Genomic DNA, 22,383 nt, shown 5'->3' with positions numbered 1-22,383 from the left:
TAGCCGAAAAAGTTAGGTTAGGTTAGGTTAGGTAGGTTAGGTAGTCGAAAAACAATTAATTCATGAAAACTTGGCTTATTAGGCAAATCGGGCCTTGCATAGTAGGCATAGAAGTGCGTTCGGTCTATTAGGTACGATATATATATATATATATATATATATATATATATATATATACATATATATATATATATATATATATATATATATATATATATATATATATATATACATATATTAGTATATTTTGGTAGCAGTCTTTCCTGTAGACATATATTATTAAATATGACCGAAAAAGTAAGATTAATAATTCTAACACGAATTTTCACGATCTTTCCTACGTTTCTTTTCACTGTTGATGGTAATTCAAAGATCAATTCTCCAAAATTCATTTTTATTTCTAGTCTGATGCGACACTTGAGCGCGTTTCATAAAACTTATTACATTTTAAAAGACTTTAGTTCACAAACACACAACTGAAAATGAATAGAGCTTACACAGCTTCGATTTTATATCTACATTTGGGTGATGTGGATGAGGTGAAAATAAACTTTCAACAATGGGTATTGAATGGGTATTAAATTCAAACACAAGACAGAACACGAAACAATGGGTATTGAATGGAAGTAATTGTAGAAAGCCTATTGGTCCATATTTCTTGATGCTTCTATATTGGAGCAGAGTCTTGAAGTGGGTAGAATATAGTTGTTACTTTGTTGAATTAATGCACAACAATAATTGTGCAATTAATGCACAATTATTCTACCCACTTCAAGACTCCGCTCGAATATAGAAGCATCAAGAAATATGGACCAATAGGCTTTCTACCATTACTTCCATTCAATACCCATTGTTTCGTGTTCTGTCTTGTGTTTGAATTTAATACCCATTCAATACCCAGTGTTGAAAGTTTATTTTCACCTCATCCACCTCACCCAAATGTAGATATAAAATCGAAGATGTGTAAGCTCTATTCAGTTTCAGTTGTGTGTTTGTGAACTAAAGTCTTTGAAAATGTAATAAGTTTTATGAAACGCGCTCAAGTGTCGCGTCAGACTAGAAATAAAAATGAATTTTGGAGAATTGATCTTTGAATTACCATCAACAGTGAAAAGAAACGTAAGAAAGATCGAGAAAATTCGTGTTAGAATTTTTAATCTTACTTTTTCGGTCATATTTAATAATATATATATATATATATATATATATATATATATATATATATATATATATATATATATATATATATATATATATATATATATATATATATATATATATTGTGACGGGAAAGTGTTGGAGTGTAAATGTTCGGCAGTCTTCCAATGGCAGGTGTCAATGCCTGGTCACACATAAAACAAAAAGATAGACTGCTTGCCTGTTGTCTGTGGTAAGTGAGAGGGAGGAACACGTAAAACACAAAGTATGAACAATGAAACTTTAATATATTTACTTTAAACATAAATGAAAATAAAGACAAAATCTCGGGGGAATGAAAAGTACAATTAAATAATAAAGATAAATGCAAAGACAATGTCAGACACAATAGTATAAAGGTGAAAGGGTAAAATGGTGCTGAGAATATCGGCTATGGCTGAGGCCTCCCTTCGTATACAAGCCAGTAGCTTAGTATGCCAGAGAGAGATGTCAACTCTAAGAGCACAAAGAATATTCTGAAGTTAATAGCTGGTCAGGGTTCTGACGTCGATTCAGGTAGATGGCACGGAGGTGCAGTGTGCAGGTGCGCGGTTAGCGAGTCACCAATCAGGAGCAGGCAGGCTGGTATGGGTAGTTTGCTGGTTTGACGACAAGCCGGCGTGGAGGGTGTGTGGAATAGGGGGGATCTTGGGTTCGTTTTGCCTCCTGGTCAAAACGTTTTGTGCTACCGGTGACGTATCTTGAATGTAGCATCTAATACTTGTATATTTGACGTAACTTTAAGTAGGGAAGAGCAGGCTCAATCTCTCTTGAAAGAGATTATCGTCACAATATATATATATATATATATATATATATATATATATATATATATATATATATATATATATATATATATATATATATATATATATTTTGGTAGCAGTCTTTCCTGTAGACATATATTATTAAATATGACCGAAAAAGTAAGATTAATAATTCTAACACGAATTTTCTCAATCTTTCGTACATTACGCTTCACTGTTGGAGGTAAATCAAAAATCAATTCTCCAAAATTCATTTTTATTTCTAGTCTCACGCGACACGGGCGCGTTTCGTAAAACTTATTACATTTTCAAAGACTTTAGTTCACAAATACACAACTGAATAGAACTTACGTATCTCCGATTTTATATCTACATTTGAGTGAGGTGGAAGGGGTGATGTGGCATTAACACAAGACAGAACAAAATGTGGTATTAATAGGGTATTAATTTCATCAACACAAGACAGAACAAGAGTATTAATAGGGTATTAATTTCATCAACACAAGACAGAACACGAAACAATGGATATTGAATAGAAGTGTTTGTAGAAAGCCTATTGGTCCATATTTCTTGATGCTTCTATATTGGAGCGGAGTCTTGAGGTGGGTAGAATATAGTTGTGCAATAATTGGCTGTTGATTGCTGGTGTTGACTTCTTGATGTGTAGTGCCTCGCAAACGTCAAGCCGCCTGCTATCGCTGTATCTATCGATGATTTCTGTGTTGTTTATCATCGATAGATACAGCGATAGCAGGCGGCTTGACGTTTGCGAGGCACTACACATCAAGAAGTCAACACCAGCAATCAACAGCCAATTATTGCACAACTATATTCTACCCACCTCAAGACTCCGCTCCAATATAGAAGCATCAAGAAATATGGACCAATAGGCTTTCTACAAACACTTCTATTCAATATCCATTGTTTCGTGTTCTGTCTTGTGTTGATGAAATTAATACCCTATTAATACTCTTGTTCTGTCTTGTGTTGATGAAATTAATACCCAATTAATACCACATTTTGTTCTGTCTTGTGTTAATGCCACATCACCCCTTCCACCTCACTCAAATGTAGATATAAAATCGGAGATACGTAAGTTCTATTCAGTTGTGTATTTGTGAACTAAAGTCTTTGAAAATGTAATAAGTTTTACGAAACGCACCCGTGTCGCGTCAGACTAGAAATAAAAATGAATTTTGGAGAATTGATTTTTTATTTACCTCCAACAGTGAAGCGTAATGTACGAAAGATTGAGAAAATTCATGTTAGAATTATTAATCTTACTTTTTCGGTCATATTTAATAATATATATATATATATATATATATATATATATATATATATATATATATATATATATATATATATATATATATATATATATATATATATATTTATTTATTTATTTGTTGTACCTAGTAGCCAGAATGCAGTACTCGGCCTACTATGCAAGGCCTGATTTGCCTAATAAGCCAAGCTTTCCTGAATTTATATATTTTTTTAAATTTTTTTCTTGTGAAATGATACAGCTATCAATTTCAATATGTATGAGTAAATTTTTTTAAATTTGAGTTAAAACTAACGTCAATATATGACTAAACCTAACCAACCCTACCTAACCTAACCTAACCTATCTTAACCTAACCTAAACTAACACAATTAAGTCAATAATTTATGTTATTAATATAATATAATAATAATATAGGCAAATAACAAATAACTCAGTATATAGGCAAGACAACAACATCTCTTTCCAGGTGATTAACAATGCATAAGCAACAGAGCTCCATCAAGGAACATATAATCTCTTCCCACAACCAGACTATCACCAGAGAAGTATTAATAAACAACACAGAAATCATCGATGGATACAGCGATAGCAGGCGGCTTGACATTCGAGGCACTGCACATCGAAAAGTCATTACCAGCAATCAACAGCCAATTATTGCACAACTATATTCTACCCACTTCAAGACTCCGTACCAATATAGAAGCAGCAAAAGGAAGTATGGGACAATAGGCCCTTTGCAGTCACTTCCATTCTTACCTCTCATTTATCCAGTTAATACCCATTGTTCCGTGTTCTGTCTTGTGTTGGTCAAAAGTTTGTTCATCGCATCCAAAACTGTTGCAACATATCACCTCATCCAAATGAGAGTATATAAGACAAGCTGTTTAGTTTATGCATAAGTAAAACTCTGTTTAGTGTTTTCAGGTTACAGTTGTGTGTGTGTAAACTAAAGTCTTTGAAAATGTAATAAGTTATTACGAAACGTGTTGAAGCGACGCGTCAGACTACAAACAAAAATGAATTTTGGAGAATTGATTTTTCAATTACTATCGACAGTAAAAAGAAACAAGAAATATTGAGAAAATTCGTGTTAGAATTATTAATCTTACTTTTTCGGTCATAGTTAACAACATATGTTTACAAGAAACATTGCTACCAAAATATACAAATATATATATATATATATATATATATATATATATATATATATATATATATATATATATATATATATATATATATATATATATATATATATATATAGGGTATCACCTCTGGTGCCAATGTGGGGACCCATAGCCTCGGAGAAGAAAATAAAAAGTATTCAGAGGAGACCTTGTGGTTTCTCACTGAACACTAATATTATCTTCTCCTACCACCCCCATTCTTTTGTATGTACACATATATATTTACTTTATTTGAACTTTGTTACAAAAAAGGAGTTACATATGGGTTACAAAGATGGTTATCATAGGTTGTCGAGTTCCTCCAGCTCCTCAGATGGCGGGCAGGAACCCTGGATGCAGTGCGCATTTCCCCTCTGTATCGCCACACTGAGGCGCTGGAAAAGAAAGCTTGCAGCTCTTGGGTCCCTTGTTGTTTCAATGAGCCTAGAACCCAGTTCCTTCAAAAAACTGGTAGCACTTTTACCCCAGGCGCCGAGTGTCTCAGAAGCAATGGGGACAAAATTGTAGTGGTGATCCAGTTCACTATACTTACGGGATTTGGCTGCTTCCCTGTGGGTGGCAGCGCCACCTGGTTGTGCAACACTGAGGTTAATGTAGGTGTTAGCCAGGGTTGATACGCAAGTGTAGTCCCATACCAACTGCTTTCTATTCTTCCAGGGGTTCACTGTGATACCATCCGGGCGACCAATAAGAGCATCAGAGTTACGGGGCGTTAGGTAACGGGGCTCTCTTTCAGCTGGGCATCCAGCTGTGGTGAGGCTCCTCTTGATGATGTCGTTAACTTCATTGTGCCTCGAGTGCCATCCCCCTGTGCTTTGGCAGAGTAGGCCATGGTGGCCGTACCTGTCAGACACCACCTCGCCGCAAATACACCTATATCTGGTGTGGATTGGGGCAGCAAGGCGGAGGGCCACAGCAATTCGGAGGGCGTGTGGTGTGAGACGCGTGCCAGTTGCCGACATTGGGGTTGCTAACAAGAAATCCCCTGCATGTGGTGCTGCTACTGCTGTGAGGCGAGCAATGTCGTGTTGTGTTGTTGCAGCACCCAGGCACTCTGCAACAACTACATATATATATATATATATAACTATAACTATAATATATATATATATATATATATATATATATATATATATATATATATATATATATATATATATATATATATATGTCGTACGTAGTAGCCAGAACGCACTTCTCAGCCTACTATGCAAGGCCCGATTTGCCTAATAAGCCAAGTTTTCATGAATTAATGTTTTTTCGACTTCCTAACCTACCTAACCTAACCTAACCTAACTTTTTCGGCTACCTAACCTAACCTAACCTATAAAGATAGGTTAGGTTAGGTTAGGTAGGGTTGGTTAGGTTCGGTCATATATCTACGTTAATTTTAACTCCAATAAAAAAAATTGACCTAATACATAATGAAATGGGTAGCTTTATCATTTCATAAGAAAAAAAATAGAGAAAATATATTAATTCAGGAAAACTTGGCTTATTAGGCAAATCGGGCCTTGTATAGTAGGATGAGAAGTGCGTTCTGGCTACTAGGTCTAGGTACGACATATATATATATATATATATATATATATATATATATATATATATATATATATATATATATACATATATATATATATATATATATATATATATATATATATATATATATACATATATATATATATATATATATATATATATATATATATATATATATATATATATATATATATATATATATATATATATATATGCCTACTTGCCTGTGATTGGTTATGTCTCAACGGACATTCAATTTGAGTATAACACCGCTCGGACACGCTACCAAGTCGACGTCCCTTGTTGACAAGCTCTGGCTAGCTATATAGTTACAATGATACTGAAAGGACGTCGGTGGCATTCAATAATGGCTTACATATAAAATTTGCATAATAAACATTAAAAGAAGATCAGGTGTGAAAAATCCTGGTAATAATGCTTTAATTAAACCAGAGTATTAAGAACATGTGTATGTCTACTTATCAGATATGAACAATACAACTCAAGGTATTGCCTAAACAAATTAGTAACATGTGTCAATGGCATGTGCTTGAAAACCATACAAAATTAAACAATTATTGCGTTAATGGAACAAGTTCTGACCTAACAACCACAAATGAATTTGAAGATTAGATAATGTGGATTTCTTTTTCTTTTTTTTTCTTGTTAATGTACAATATATTTACAAGACCAATGTACAATATATTTAATGTTCAATATATTTACAAGCTATATACAAGACCTGAATCAAGAAGACTAACATCTGCGTGATAGCAGTCAGGATTCACTGGCCTCAATGTGGTTGCTAGAACAATAATAACTCTTATGACAAGCACTGTAAAAATACAAATGGTAGTAGATTTAACAATGGCATCTAATTTATAACAAAATAAAGTTGAGAAAAACTATACATTATATATAATGGTAATAATAAGACACATATGGTAGAATACTGCAAATGAATTTTTTTTTTCAAAACAAAACAGAATAACTGCAGAGTGCACTCAATTATAAATTCTGTGGATATCTACACTTAGCTTATCCAGAGCACTATACAACTCTGGCTCTGACTGAAGGTCAGGAACAGATGAAACTTCATGTGACAAACTATCATCTTGAGAGATAACCTCGTTAACATCTAGCCAATGGACATGTGGTGAGTGCATGGTTGAAACGAGAGGTCTAGATCTAAGATTATAAGTGCTAGTATGGGGTTGCTGAACATCAAGTGGTCTGTCAACCACAGAAGGTGGTGTCCCAATAGGAGGATCTGTCTGGGTAAGTTCATTGTCATCTTCCTCATCAGTCTCGTCAACAGTCATTTTAGCTAACTTCATATGGTCTAAATGTTCATTTATATACTCTCCTGTTACTAAGTTCTTAAGTCTGTACTTGTTACCTTTGATAAGCTCGGTTACCTTATACGGACCAAAAAATTTCTTAGTTAACTTGTACATAGGACCAGACCTGTGTTGGTTAAGTATCATTACTACAGATCCAATAGTTATTTTACTGGGTTTAGCTCGTGCATTCCTTGCTAAAGTGAACTCGACTGTTGCTTTGGACAGTTGTTCTCGTATTTTCTTAAATACTAGTTGCATTTGTCTATGCTTCACTTGAACAAAATCATCTGCGTTATATAAGGGAGTAGGAGGTATGGTAATCAATTTATTAGAAAGGATCTTATCTGTACCATAAAGGTGTGTCACCTGTAGGAACATTAATTGAAGAATTTATAGCATACTGAATTAAGGGTATAAAATCATCCCAATTGTTGTTATCAAAATTCAACATGACTCTCAAGGCATCTAACACTTTCCTGTTAGTACGTTCGGCTAGTCCATTACTTGCTGGATCATAGGGCATAATACTACATTTTTTAATGTTATATAAATCACACAAGCTAGTTAAAATACTATTACTGAATTCTGGACCATTATCTGAAAGGATTACTTTAGGCATACTATATCTACAAATTATTTGGTCATGGAATGCACTGGCTATAGTTTCTGCTGTTTTGTTCGGGATAGGAACTAATTCACAAAACCGTGAAAAATTATTGACCATCACAAGCAAATGTTTGTTCCCTTTCTCCGTTTCCACAAAATTTGTCAACAAATCCATCGATACTCGTTCTCAAGAGGCTTTAGTTGCTGGATACACCTGAATTGGATTAGGTCCTAAAACATGTCCCTTGTGCTGTAAGCAAGTTAAACATCTGTCAACGTAATGAGCAATCTCCTTAGCCATTTTTGGCCAAAAATACTTCAATCGACCTTGTTGGAGTGTACGATCCTTTCCTGGATGTGCACTTGCGGGAGCATCATGCATAATTGTTAACACAGTTGGTACCAAGTCAGCTGGAACAACTGACAACATTTCCTCGGGGCTGTCCTTACATTTACTAATCTACACAGTAAATTGTCTAACATCACTAATTCTTTCAATGGTACTGGCGGTTTATGAATCGGGCGAGTGTCTTGCTTAGTCAAAAATTTAATGACGGGTGCCCATATGGGGTCTTGTCTTTGTTCCGTCTCGACTACTGTAGCATGTAATGCTGGGTAATTTAACTGAATTGCAGCTACGTGTCGAGAAAACGCATCAGCTAAAACATTTGGCTTTCCTGGAATATATCCAAATGTGGGATTGAATTCTTGAATTGTGAGCAAATATCTAGCAAACTTTCCACCTGGATTCTTATTTTTGAACAAGGGAATTAATGGTTGGTGATCTGTAAGAACATGAACTGGGTAATTTTAAATTGAATCCTTGAAATGTTTAAGTGCCCAGACAACTGCCGAGGCTTCTCTTTGTGTTGTGCAATAATTTTCCTCTTCTTTAGATAATGTACGGCTTGCATAAGCTATTGCATGATCTCTGTGACCTTCTGTTTGAAGTAATGCAGCACCTAAACCTATGTCACTAGCATCTGTAACCAACGTAAAAGGATTAGAAAAATCTGGGTACCTAAGGACAGGTGACGAAATCAAGGCTGCCTTGAGTTTTTTGAATGACTGATCCTGGGCCTCTCCTCAAACAAAGGGTTCATCTTTTCTTTGCAACTTTTAAAGTGGAGCGGCTATAATAGAGAATCCAGCAATAAATGAATGATAAAATCCTACAAGACCTGTGAACTGTCTTACGGCTTCTGTAGTACGAGGTGTTGGAAAATCACGGGCAGCAATAATCTTTGATTCATTCAGTGTAATACCTGAAGGTGTAACTGTATGACCTAGAAAATTAATCTTCTTTAAAAATTAACATTTTGCAAGCTTTATTTTTAAATTAGCTTCAGCAAGCTTTGCAAGTACTTTCTCAAGGTTCTGGAAATGAGTCTGAACATCTTGTGACATGATTATGAGGTCATCAAGGTAAACTAGAAGTGTACTTCCTATCATTCTACGAAATAGATTTGTCATGAGCCATGAAAAGGTTATTGGACTACTCCACAAACCAAATGGCATTCTTTTGAAATGAAAATGACCATTGGGAGTACTAAAGGCTGTCAATTGTTTACTTTCCTCATCAAGGGGGATTTGCCAGAATCCCTGCAACAAATCTAACGGTGAGAATACTTTATTTCGACCAATACTTTGCAACAAATCATCTAGAACTGGAAGTGGGAAACGATCAGGTATCATTACTCTGTTAAGCTTCCGATAATCGATTACAGGTCTCCAAGTCCCATCTCGCTTTGGTACAAGAATCAATGGAGCGTTCCATGGCGAATTACTCGATTCAATTACATCACTCTGTAACATTTCCTCTACAAGTCTATCGGCTCCTGCTCTCTGAGAATGGGGAAGACGATAAGCTGGTACATAAATAGGCGTAGTTCCTTGTTCAATGGGAATTTTATGTGTAATAAGAGGAGTGACACCTAACTTTTCTCCTGGTAGAGCAACAACGACTCTATTCCTGTTCAAAATTTCCAAAAGCTGAGCCACAGAGTTAGGAAAATCAGTAGGACTGAGGTGTAGCCCTTGCACCTCTGGCTGAGATCCCTCTTCTCCTGGTGTGAGAGTACAAACATTATGATATATGGAGACATCATCCACAACTCGCACCGGTAATGAGTAATGGGCAAAATCTACAACGTGGGTACCAGACTGGAGATGGATGTCGGTATTACTAGTGTGTGCAATAAATAATATAACCGTACCATCCTGCACTGTGTGCCAGGAGGGTTCAACAAACGTTCCATTCACTTTACATGTTTCACTTTCCACAATCACATCCGACAACTCAGGCACTTCCTGAACCTTAACTCTTATTCTGGTAAGAGAATGAGGGTGCAGCACAGTGTCAGTGGCCGTGGAACCACTGACTTCAGAGATGGAAGCTGCCAGGCGAGCGAGACATCGAGAATCCGTTAGGGCGTCCCCTTCCAGAAAGTCCTGATACTCATTCTCCTTAACAACTGCACAACTACTATGCTTCAATTGAGTGCCTGTTTTCTCGGGTATGCTACCACGACAAGGATCTGACAAACCTACGCTAGCAAGGCGGGTATCAGCAAAATTAACGTAGTCTGATTGAAGGTTGAACTCATGGCCCTGTCGATACATGCTACACAAGGGTATGACGTGGTCTTTGATACTTATGTTCCAACGATGGGGAAACAATGCAATATTTTCATCAATCATGGTGTACAGACCTAAGATAATGTCTCCAGTAAAATGAATAATGTCAACAACTAAACATGTTATAGACAATGTGACATCATCTAACTTGAGTGGGAGGTCAATTTCACCCTGAACTTTTACTTTATTTCCTGAAACACCACTTAGAAAAGGTATGGGGCACTTCCTTACTGGAGTAGGGTGCCTACTTTCAATGTCTCTAAGAGCTGAAGGCTTGACAATATTAATTTTTGCACCTGAGTCAAGAAAAACTTTTAAAACTCTACCATGTACAATGACTGAGACAAGGGGACCATCACTTGAGACTGGACAAGTTACTACTTGTGACTTATGTTGTCTGGGATATCTGCGTCTCGTCTGTGTCAAATTCACTGTGGTTCCGTCAACATCTACAACTGGTCTAGAGTCAGTGTCCTCCTCTGTCAAGTGTCCAAATCTATTTTGGGTAGCTACTGAATACACAGGGAGGGCACTAGGATTGGCTAGCTTGAATTGGTTAGCGGATGGCCTTGGGGGTTTCCTGACGACATGGAGTGAACATTCTGAACTCCAGCATTCTGTGGCCGAGTATTATAATTCGAAGTTGCATTATAGCTGGGCTGGGAGTTGTAATTACATGAGTTCTGATAATGTCTTGGACGCTGTGCGCCTCGCCAAGACTGACCGTGAGAGTTACGAGGTGGGGATGTCCTTTGCCTAGCTCTACAATCCGCAGTGTGGTGACCAACTAGTTTATGATACTGGCAATATGGGTGCCTAGAATGATTAGATTGATGAGGGGACCGAGAGAATTGTCTAGGGGATGATGTTCTAGAGGCGGACCAACAGTCCCTTGCGAGGTGGTTACTCTTACCACAATGCCAACATGAGGGAGTGGATGGTTGTGGACTATGGCATTTCGGCAATTTATGAGGCGGCGAATTTGACTGGGGGCTACGAGCATGGGTACGGTTCTGCGACCAAGAGTTTTGAGAGTTTGTGGGAGGATGCTGAGAGCTTGTTACTAAATTTACAGTATCAGAGGGTGGCAACAGCTGAGCACTTTGGGGAGCTAGTTTATCGGCAGCATTGTTAATAGCCTCAAACACTTCACCAATTTCATGTTTAACTCCAAAATTTTGTTGCTCGATGATCGGTTTAGTATGCTCTGGGGCAAAATGCATTAAAGTCCCAAATGTTATCATCTTGGCCATAGCCTCAGGGGACAGATTATTGTCTTTATCTAACCAAGCCGAACTATTCATAGCAGAAACTAAGGCATACAGATACTGATCGAGACGGCTAGTAAACGCATTAAACGATTCACCAGGCTGCACGGTGGCATTGGCAATTTTCTTGACTAACCTATACGGGTCTAGGTCTCCTTTGTTAACAAAGAGACGGCGAAAGAAATCCTTAAATTGAGACCAAGACTGGAGGCTAACAATGGCTTTCTCTTTAACAACAAAACGTGCATCACCTTTGGTTGTGTCCACAGCTGACCGTGCAATTGCTAAGTATTCGGTATCAGTAGGCATAGAAAAATGTGCAACTGTTTTCGCTTCAACCTTACTAAACCATGACTCTAATAAGCGGGATTCACCAGCAAAAAGAAGAATAGCCATTTCCTGAGCTGATCTCTGGCCATTGGGATGAGCAACTGTTCCCGTTGAGTCTGAAGGGGTTTCAACAGTGGTAGGCATTGTCACAGCCATGGAAGTAATGTTCGAACTCAGATTATAATTAAGTGCACTAGGCATCAGAAATGGTATACACAAAAATAAACACTCAAAAAAATATCAATTTGGCTAAAGTAAAAAAAAATGGCAGAAATAAAATTATTAAATTGGGCTAGGCAACAAATAATTTAGAACAAGCAAAATTGTGAATTAAATTAGCAATCTGGTATGAATATGGCTGGGATTAGAAGCATGTAAATTAATTAAACCCACGCTAAGCACAGCAATTTAGAATAAAAACTGGAAAGTGAAATTGCAAAATTTCATTAAAAATTATTCAACACAACAAGTGGCAATGCAAGAAATATGGATGTAGCACATAAACTGGACACAGGAATGTATATAACTGCTATGGTAAAAATAATAGTATGAAATGTTGAAGGAATAAACTTCAATTTTAGGCCTGGAGGAATTAAAAAAAAATTATATTGTACAAATCCTTAACTGCTACTAAAACAAGAATTTCTTACTTCACTGGAATTTGATTTTTTTTTCTTTTGAGATATATACAAGAGTTGTTACATTCTTGTATAGCCACTAGTACGCGTAGCGTTTCGGGTAGGTCCCTGGAATACGATCCCCTGCCGCGAAGAATCGTTTTTTCATCCAAGTACACATTTTACTGTTGCGTTAAACAGAGGCTACAGTTAAGGAGTTGCACCCAGTAAATCCTCCCCGGCCAGGATACGAACCCATGACATAGCGCTCGCGGAACGCCAGGCGAGTGTCTTACCACTACACCACGGAGACTGTAAACACTCTAGTAATACAATTAATATTCAATGAAATTACTGAGAGAAGCAACAATGTTGAAATCACTCAGGGAAACTTTGGGAGTGGAGTACTGAACCAGCTCCAATATTTAACAAGTCACTGAATGGTTAATTCATAAGATGTTGTGGATATATTTACGTTAAACTTCGTTAAAACATAGCACACGATATCTTAGCTCATAATTACTGAACTCAGGGCTGCAGGATTTGCAATATAACAGTGGCCAAAACGAAAAACGGTAATGAGACGTGTGAAGAGGCACATGTGAGGGTTTGTTTACAAACTGGTGTGATGGCAGCGCTGCTGGCGGCAGTGGCGCTAAGCTCGAGAGACCCCACACTAGGAATTGATGTTGGAAGCGCGAAGATAAATCCTGAGATGATGATGATGGCGAAGGAAACACGAAGTTCGAGGCCGGAGTTCACAGCAGAGTGGTGTAGCAGGAGGGTGTGGCGATGGTGAGAGGATGCAATGTGTCGATGTGGCAACGTGGCGAGGTGTGTGTGAGCTTGGGAGGCAACGCTTGTCAGACGGTAGAAGTCTTTTTTTTCCACCAATTCCTCTTGAATAACTGTACACCACACACAATGATCAGTTGATACTTGCGAAGATGACTGACGACGATTTCAGTAGGTAGAGCACTCACAAAGCTATGATATTGTCAGCTTGGGTGGTGGTGGTGGTGGTGGGTGCAGGTTCCACGTGGCGCGCGATTCAAAAATGGCTGGCGCGGGAAGCTTCCTTCCTCCTCACTGATGAATGAGCGTTCTCACAAGAAAATATTGGCCCTTACTTCTGAGACGTTGGCCTGGAGTAGTGGTTGATGGCAGGACCCCGGACTGGTACAATAATTGATGCGTAAGTGGCAGGATGGCGGCTTATGGAGGCGGCTGATGGCGGTGGCGGTGGCGGCTGGAACACAAGGCGATGTCGGGTACTTGAATTTTCGTTTCCAGAAAAATAATTCTGGATCCCACTGCTGCTACCAGTATTCGTCGCCTTGCGGGGGAGAATGTAGACACAGTAGGCGCTTCTGTATATTTATTGACTAAGACAATAAGACGTATATCTGGCCAGCCGAGTGTCCACCTACTCAGAGTCTGTCGGGAGAACTCAGGCTGCTGCTGGGAGCATGGCTGGCGACTGTCTGTCTGGCATGACGTCAGAGGCCTACTTGCCTGTGATTGGTTATGTCTCAACGGATATTCAGTTTGAGTATAACACGTGTGTAGTGCCTCGCAGATGTCGAGCCTACTGCTATCGCTGTATCTATTGAGTATTACCGTGTTGTTTGATAAGATTTCTCTGGTGATAGTATGTTTGTGCAAAAAGATTATATGTTCTATGATGGAGCCCTGTTATTTATGCATTGTTAATCGCTTCGAAAGAGACGTTGTTGTCTTGCCTATATACTAAGTTCTTTGGGGCTTGCAGTCCCCAAGTGGGCATTTGAAAGCATAGTCGACGTTGGTTTCCTTCAAGGCATTATGCTTGGTGTCACAAACCCCCAATCTACTCCAACACACCGTCACCAGCCCCCACTCTGCAACAATACACCGTCACCAGTCCCCATTCTACACCAACACACCGTCACCAGCCCCCACTCTACACCGTCACACTGTCACCAGCACCCATTCTACAGCATCAAACCCACACCAGCCCCTACTCTACACCAACACACCGTCACCAGAATCCACTCTACACCATCATACTGTCACCAGCACCCTCTCTGCACCATCACACTGTCACCAGCACCCACTCTGCACCATCAAACTGTCACCAGCCCCCACTCTATACCAACACACCGTCACAAGCTCCCACTCTACACCAATACACCGTCACCAGACTACACTCTACACCATCACACTGTCACTAGCCCCAACTCTATACCATCACACTGTCACCAGACCCTACACCACACCATCACAAGGTCTACAGACCCCACTCAACACCACCACACCGTCACCAGCACCCACTCTACACATTCGCATGGTCACCAGCTCCCAGTCTACACCAATACACTGTCATGAGGCCCACTCTTTCCACCATCACACCCTCTCCAGGACCCAATCTTCACCATCACACCCTCTCTAGTACCCACTCTGCACTATAACACCCACTCCAGCACCCCACGTTGCACCATCACACTGTCACCAGCACCCACTCTGCACCATCACAATGTCACTAGCACCCACTCTGTTCTATCACACTGTCACAGGCACCCACTCTGCTCCATCCCACTGTCATCAGCACTCACTCTGCACAATCACACCATCACCAGCACCCACTCTCCTCCATCACATCGTCACTAGCCCCTACTCGTCACAATTACTCTGTCATGAGCCCCCACTCTACTAAATCGCACAGTCACCAGCCCCCACTCAACACCAACACACCGTCAGCAACCCCCAATCTACACCAACACATTGTCAACAGCCCCCACTCTACAGCATTACACTGTAACCAGCCCTCATTCTACACCATCACACTGTCACCAACCCCCACTCTACACCAACACACTATCACCAGCCCCACTCTGCACCAACACACTTTCACAAGCCCCCACTCTACACCAACACATTGTCACCAGCCCCCACTCTACACAATCACACTGTAACCAGCCCTCACTCTACACCATCACACTGTCATCAACCCACACTCTACACCAACACACTGTCACTAGCTCCACTCTGCACCAACACACCTTCACTAGCTCCCACTCTACACCATCACACGGTCATCCACCCTCAATATTCACCATCACACTGTCACCAGCCCCCACTCAACACCATCACACCTTACAAGGCCCTACTCTACACCATCACACTGTCACACGCCCCCACTCAACACCAACACACCGTCACCAGCCCCAACTCTATAACAACACACCTTCACCAGCCCTCACTCTCCACCATCACACTGTCACCAGTCCCCACTCTACACCATCACACTGTCACCAGCCCCCACTCAACACCAACACACCATCACCAGAACCCACTCTACACCATCACACTGTCACCAGTCCCCACTCTACACCATCACACTGTCACCAGCCCTCAATCTACACCATCAAACTATCACCAGCCCTCACTCTACACCATCTCAGTGTCACCAGTCCCCATTCTACACCATCACACTGTCACCAGCCCCCCGGCACCCCTCAAATCGTCATCAACCTTCACTCTACACCATCACATCGTCACAAGTCCCCACTCAACACCAACACACCGTCGCCAGACCCCATTTTACACCATCACCCAGTCATCAACCCCCCACTATGCATCGTCATACCGTCACCACCACCCACTCTACACCATCATACTGTCATCAGTTCTCAAATTACACCATTACACCATCACAAGCCCCCACTCTACACCAACACACCGTCACCACACCACACAGCACATAATTGCATCGTCACCAGCTCCAAATCTTCACCAACACACCGTCACATTACCCCACTCTACACAAACCCACTGTCACAAGCACCCAATCTACACCAACACACCGTCACCAGCCCCCACTCTTCACCAATACATAGTCATCAGACACCACTCTACACAAACACACCGTCACAAACCCCAGCTCTACACCATCACACTGTAACCAGTACCCACTCTACACCATCACAATATCACCAGCACCCATTGTGCAACATCACACTGTCACCAGCACCCACTCTGCACCATACCACTGTCACCAGCACTCACTCTGCACCATCACAACTTTTCCATCACTCATTCTCCACCATCTTACTGTCCCCAGCCCCCACTCTACACCATTACACTGTCACCAGCCCCCACTCGACACCAACCCACACTGTACACCATCACACTGTAACCAGCCCTCATTCTACAACATCACACTGTCGCCAACCCCCACTCTACAACAACACACTGTCACCAGCCCCACTCTGCACCAACACACCTTCTCAAAGCCCCCACTCTACACCATCTCACGGTCACCCGCCCTCAATATTTACCATCTCACTGTCACCAGCCCTCACTCTACACCATCACACTGTCATCAGCCTCCACTCAACACCATCACACTGTTACAAGCCCCTACTCTACACCATCACACGCCCCCACTCTTCACCAACACACCATCACCAGCCCTCACTTTACACCATCACACTGTCACCAGACCCCACTCAACACCAACATACCGTCACCAGCCCCCACTCTATACCAACACACCTTCAGCAGCCCTCACTCAACACCATCACACTGTCACCAGTCCCCACTCTACACCATCACACTGTCACCAGCCCTCACTCTCCACCATCACACTTTCACCAGTCCCCACTCTACACGTTCACACTGTCACCAGCCCCCACTCAACACCAACACACTGCCACAAGACCCCACTCTACACCATCACACTGTCAGCAGTCCCCACTCTACACCATCACACTGTCACCAGTCCTCACTCTACACCATCAAACTGTCACCAGCTCTCACTCTCCACCATCACACTTTCACCAGTCCCCCACTCTACACGTTCACACTGTCACCAGCCCCCACTCAACACTAACACACCGTCACAAGACCCCACTCTACACCATCACACTGTCACCAGTCTCCACTCTTCACCATCACACTGTCACGAGCTCCCCCCCCCCGGCACCCCTCAAATCGTCATCAACCTTCACTCTACACCATCACACCGTCGCCAGACCCCACTCTACACCATCACACTGTCACCAGCTCCCACTCTTCACCAACACACCGTCACAAGACCCCACTCTACACCATCACAAAGTCACCAGACCCCATTCCACACAATCACCAGCTCCTACTCTACACAACACATTGTCACAAGCCCCCACATTGCACCATCACACCCTCTCCAGCACCCAATCTGCAATATCACACCAACTCCAGTACCCAGTCTGGACCATCACACCCTCTCCATCACCCAATCTGCACCATCACACTCTGACCAGCACCCACTCCACATCATCACTCTGCCACTAGCACCCACTCTGCTCCATCACCTACTCTGCACCATCGCACCTTCTCCAGCATCCACTCTACACCATCAGTCTATCATCAGTTCCCACTCTACACCAACACACTGTCACCTGCCCGCTCTCTGCACCATCACACCGTCACCAGCCCCCACTGTAAACAATCACACTGTCACCAGCCCCCCTTCTATACCATCACACTGTCACCAGCGCCCCACTCTACACCTCCACACTGTCATAAGCCCGCACTCTTCACCATCACTGTCACCAGCCTTCACTCTACACCATCACACTGTCATCAGCCTCCACACTTCATCATCACACTGTCACCAGCACCCACTCTACATCATCACACAGTCACCAGACCCCACTCTACACCATCACACTGTCGGCAGCCCCCACTACACACCATCACACTTTCACAAGTCCCCACTCTACACCAACTCACTTTCACAAGCCCTCGCTCTGCACCAGTACACCATCACCAGCCCCCATTCTATATAAACACACGTTACGAGCCCCCACTCTACAACATCACACTGTCACAAGTCCGCACTGTACACCAACACAGTCACCAGACCCCATTGTACACCATTACCCCGTCACAAGCCTCAACTCTACACCATGACTCTGTCCCCAGCCTCCACTCCACACAATTACACCGTCACCAGCCCTCTATCTACACCAACACAGTCACAAGCCCCCACTCTACAACAACCCACTATCTCCAGACCCTACTCTGCACCATCACACCGTCACTAGCTCCCACTCCATGCCAACACACCGTCATCAGCCTTTACTCTACTCTATCACACCGTCACAAGCGTCCACCCTACACCATTACACCGTCACCAGACGACTCTGTACACCATCACACCGTCCCTAGACCCTACTCTGCACCATCACACCGTCACCAGCCTCCAATCTACACCACGACACTGTCACAAACCCCCCACTCAACATCATGACACTGCCACAAGCCCCAACTCTACACTAACACACCGTCACCTGCCCCCACTCTACTCCAACACACCGTCACATGCTCACACTCTACACAAACACTCCCTCACCAGCCCCCATTTTACACAATCACACTGTCACAAGCCTACAAGTTGGTGTTGAGTAGGGCCCTGGTGATGGTGTGTTGGTATAGAGTACGGGCTGGTGACGGTGTGTTATTGTAAAGTGGAGGTTCGTGACAGAGTGTTGGTGTAGAGTGGGGGCTTATGACGGTCACTGTCACCAGACCCCACTCTACTCCATCACACTGTCACCTGCCTCCTCTCTACACCAACACACCGTCACCAGCCCCCCCTCTACACCAACACACCGTCATAAGCTCCCACTCTACACCAACACACTGTCACAAGCCCCACTCTACACAAACACACCGTCACGAGTCCCACTCTACACCAACACACCATCACGAGCCCCACTCTACACCAACACACCGTCACCAGCCCCCACTCTATACCAACACTCCGTCACCAGCCCCCACTCTATACCAACACACCGTCACAAGCTCCCTCTCTACACCAACACTCCGTCACCAGCCCCCACTCTACAGCAACACACCGTTACACGCTCCCTCTCTACACCAACACACCGTCACCAATCCCCAATCTACACCAAAAAACGTCACCAGCCCCCACTCTACATCATCACACTGTCAGCAGCCCCCACTCTACACCATCACACTGTCACTAGACCCCACTCCTCACCATCACCTGGTCACCAGCCCCTACTCTGCACCACCACACTGTCAACAGACCCCACTGTACTCCATCACACCGTCACGGGCACCCACTATACACGAACACAGTGTCACAAGCCCCTACTCTGCACCATCACACTTTCTCAAGCACCAACTCTTCACATTCAGAAAGTCACCAGCTCCCACTCTACACAAACACACCGTCACAAGTCCCCACGTTGCACCATGACACCCTCTCCAGTACCCACTCTGCACCATCACATCCTCTCCAGCAGCCACTCTGCACCCTCACACTGTAACCAGCACCCACTCTGCATTATCACACTGTCACCAGCACCCACTCTGCACCATCACTCATTCTCCAGCACCCACTCTGCACCATCTCACTCTCTCTAGCACCCACTCTACACCATCACACTGTCACTAGCCCCCACTATACTCCAACACACCCTAACTAGCCCCCACTCTACACCATCACACTGTCAACAATCCCCACTCTACACCATAACACTCTCACCAGCACTTACTCTACATTATCACACTATCACCAGTCACCACTCTACTTTATCACACTGTCACCAGCCTCCACTCTACACCATCACACTGCAACCAGCCCACACTGGTTTGGGGCTGGTTGTAGTTAATTATAGTATAGGGTAATTAAAAATTATAGGGGTGAATTAGGGATATGACAGGATAATATGTGAACATATAGTCCTTCCTTAAATATATAGTATAATTTCGAGGTAAGGGGGTTTCTAAACCCTCTAGTTATGGTTTAGGATATGGAAAATTGGGTAATGGTAATTGTATAGTTTTAGTGATTCATAACCCTTTCTGACTAAGGTTAGGTTAATGATGGTTAAATTCAACTTATGTAGAGAAAATTCCCATTATTAACATATTTTCCATTAACCCCCCAGGTAATAGAGGTTAGGTTGGGGATGGTTGTATTGATGTGAGAAACAAACAAAAATATTGACTACGAATATGATGCAATATTGAACCAAGGTCCATGCATTAGAGGTTAGGTCCATGGTGGTTCGGTTGATGCACAAACAACACTTTTCTCCCATAAAAATGGTAAATTTGAAGTTTGATAAAGGGAGGTTGGGTCCAGGACGATTGGGTTGATGTGTAAAAATAAAACACTTACCCAACAATATAGCTGCAATATTGAACATAAATCCAAGTTTATTAGGCGAAGGGTAGTTAGGTTCATATCCAAAGCATCACTTTTCTACGAATATGGTTACAATGTTCAACAAAGATCCCAGCAGGTTAGGTTCATATCCAAAAACTTCACTTTTCCCAGAATATATATACAATATTCAACAAAGTTCCAAGACCTCTGTAGGTTAGGTGCGGGGCAGTTAGGCTCATATCCAAAAAAACATAGCTTTTCTGAGTATATGTCGTATCTGAGGTTAGGCCCGAGGTGGTTGATTTGTGCTAGTTTTCAGGAAAAATACCTATTAATACATACTTCATATAATAATATATTAGCAAAATTAGCTGTAATCTAGGGTGAAATGGGAGCTGGGGATAGACATTAACAGCACTCTGGATGTGATGTGCATAGGTACATTTAGCAGAAATTGGAGTTTTGGTTTGATACAATTAGAATTTTTTTGTGGAATTGACACAAATTGGGATAATTTAGATGATTAACTGTAATCTAGGGTGGAATGGGAGTTGGGAATAGACATTAACAGCTCTTAACAGTCAATTTGTGCTCTGGATGTGATGTGCATAGGTTACATTTAGTAGAATTTAGGGTTTTGGTTTGATACAATTATGAAAAATGTAGTGGAATTGACACAAATTGGGATAATTTGGATGGATTACCTAATGCGGTGTTAGGATAGGTTAGGTTAGGTCTGTCTGGTTTGGTATGGTTGTTGATGGTCAACTAATCTGGAATATTGGAAATAGTTGGATGGACACAGCATTAGCTCTACGAAAATGGTCTTGGGAATGGGGGATGTTGTGCCAAGACTGGATGTTGGATATTGAAAGTTTAGATGGAATAAGTAAAAAGGGGGGTAAAAAATGGGCTTTGGCTGTGTTATGATGCAAAACATTTTGGGTATATTTGGTAGAAATTGTCTTAAATTAGGTTGAATTTAGGAGGGATAGCTTAAATTTCCTCCAACTTTAATCAAATCCAGATTTAGATATGTTAGGTCAGGTTACGTTCAATGAGGTTGTCAAGGGTAGGTTGGAATAGGCGTAAACTTGGCTAAAATAGACATTGGCTGTGCTATGTTACAAAACATTTAGGTATATTTGGTGGAAATTGTCTTCAATTAGGTTGAATTTAGGTTGGACAGCATAAATTTCACTAACTTTTAATCAAATCTAGCTTTGTATATGTTATGATAGGTAAGGTAGGGTAAGTTAGAATAGGTGAAAACTCGGCTAAAATGGGCTTTGGCAGTGCTATGATACAAAATATTTGGGTATATTTGGTGGAAATTTACTTAAATTAGGTAGGATGGCTTATATTAAACTAACTTTATTCAAATCTAGCTTTGGATATGTTAGGTCTGGATAAGTTAGGTTGTCTAGGGCA

General features: G+C 41.7%; 2 protein-coding genes across 2 annotated transcripts; both read left to right on the top strand.

Annotated features, from left to right (window-relative positions):
• The first annotated feature begins 13,413 nt into the window (after positions 1 to 13,413).
• On the top strand, positions 13,414 to 18,598 carry LOC138370897 (mucin-2-like). Its single transcript, XM_069335559.1, has 5 exons — positions 13,414 to 13,580; positions 14,200 to 14,309; positions 14,557 to 15,114; positions 15,490 to 16,724; positions 16,919 to 18,598. Exons 1-5 carry the CDS (start codon positions 13,414 to 13,416, stop codon positions 18,596 to 18,598), a joined length of 3,750 nt encoding a protein of 1,249 aa, XP_069191660.1.
• A 722-nt stretch (positions 18,599 to 19,320) lies between these two features.
• On the top strand, positions 19,321 to 20,037 carry LOC138370895 (uncharacterized). The gene has a single exon (XM_069335552.1). It carries the CDS (start codon positions 19,321 to 19,323, stop codon positions 20,035 to 20,037), a length of 717 nt encoding a protein of 238 aa, XP_069191653.1.
• Positions 20,038 to 22,383: the final 2,346 nt, after the last annotated feature.

The sequence above is a fragment of the Procambarus clarkii genome, chromosome 4 (genome assembly GCF_040958095.1).
Source record: "Procambarus clarkii isolate CNS0578487 chromosome 4, FALCON_Pclarkii_2.0, whole genome shotgun sequence".
NCBI lineage: Eukaryota > Metazoa > Arthropoda > Malacostraca > Decapoda > Cambaridae > Procambarus > Procambarus clarkii.
The sequence above is the reverse complement of the archived record's forward strand: the minus strand, read 5'-3'. Positions and strand labels throughout refer to the sequence as shown.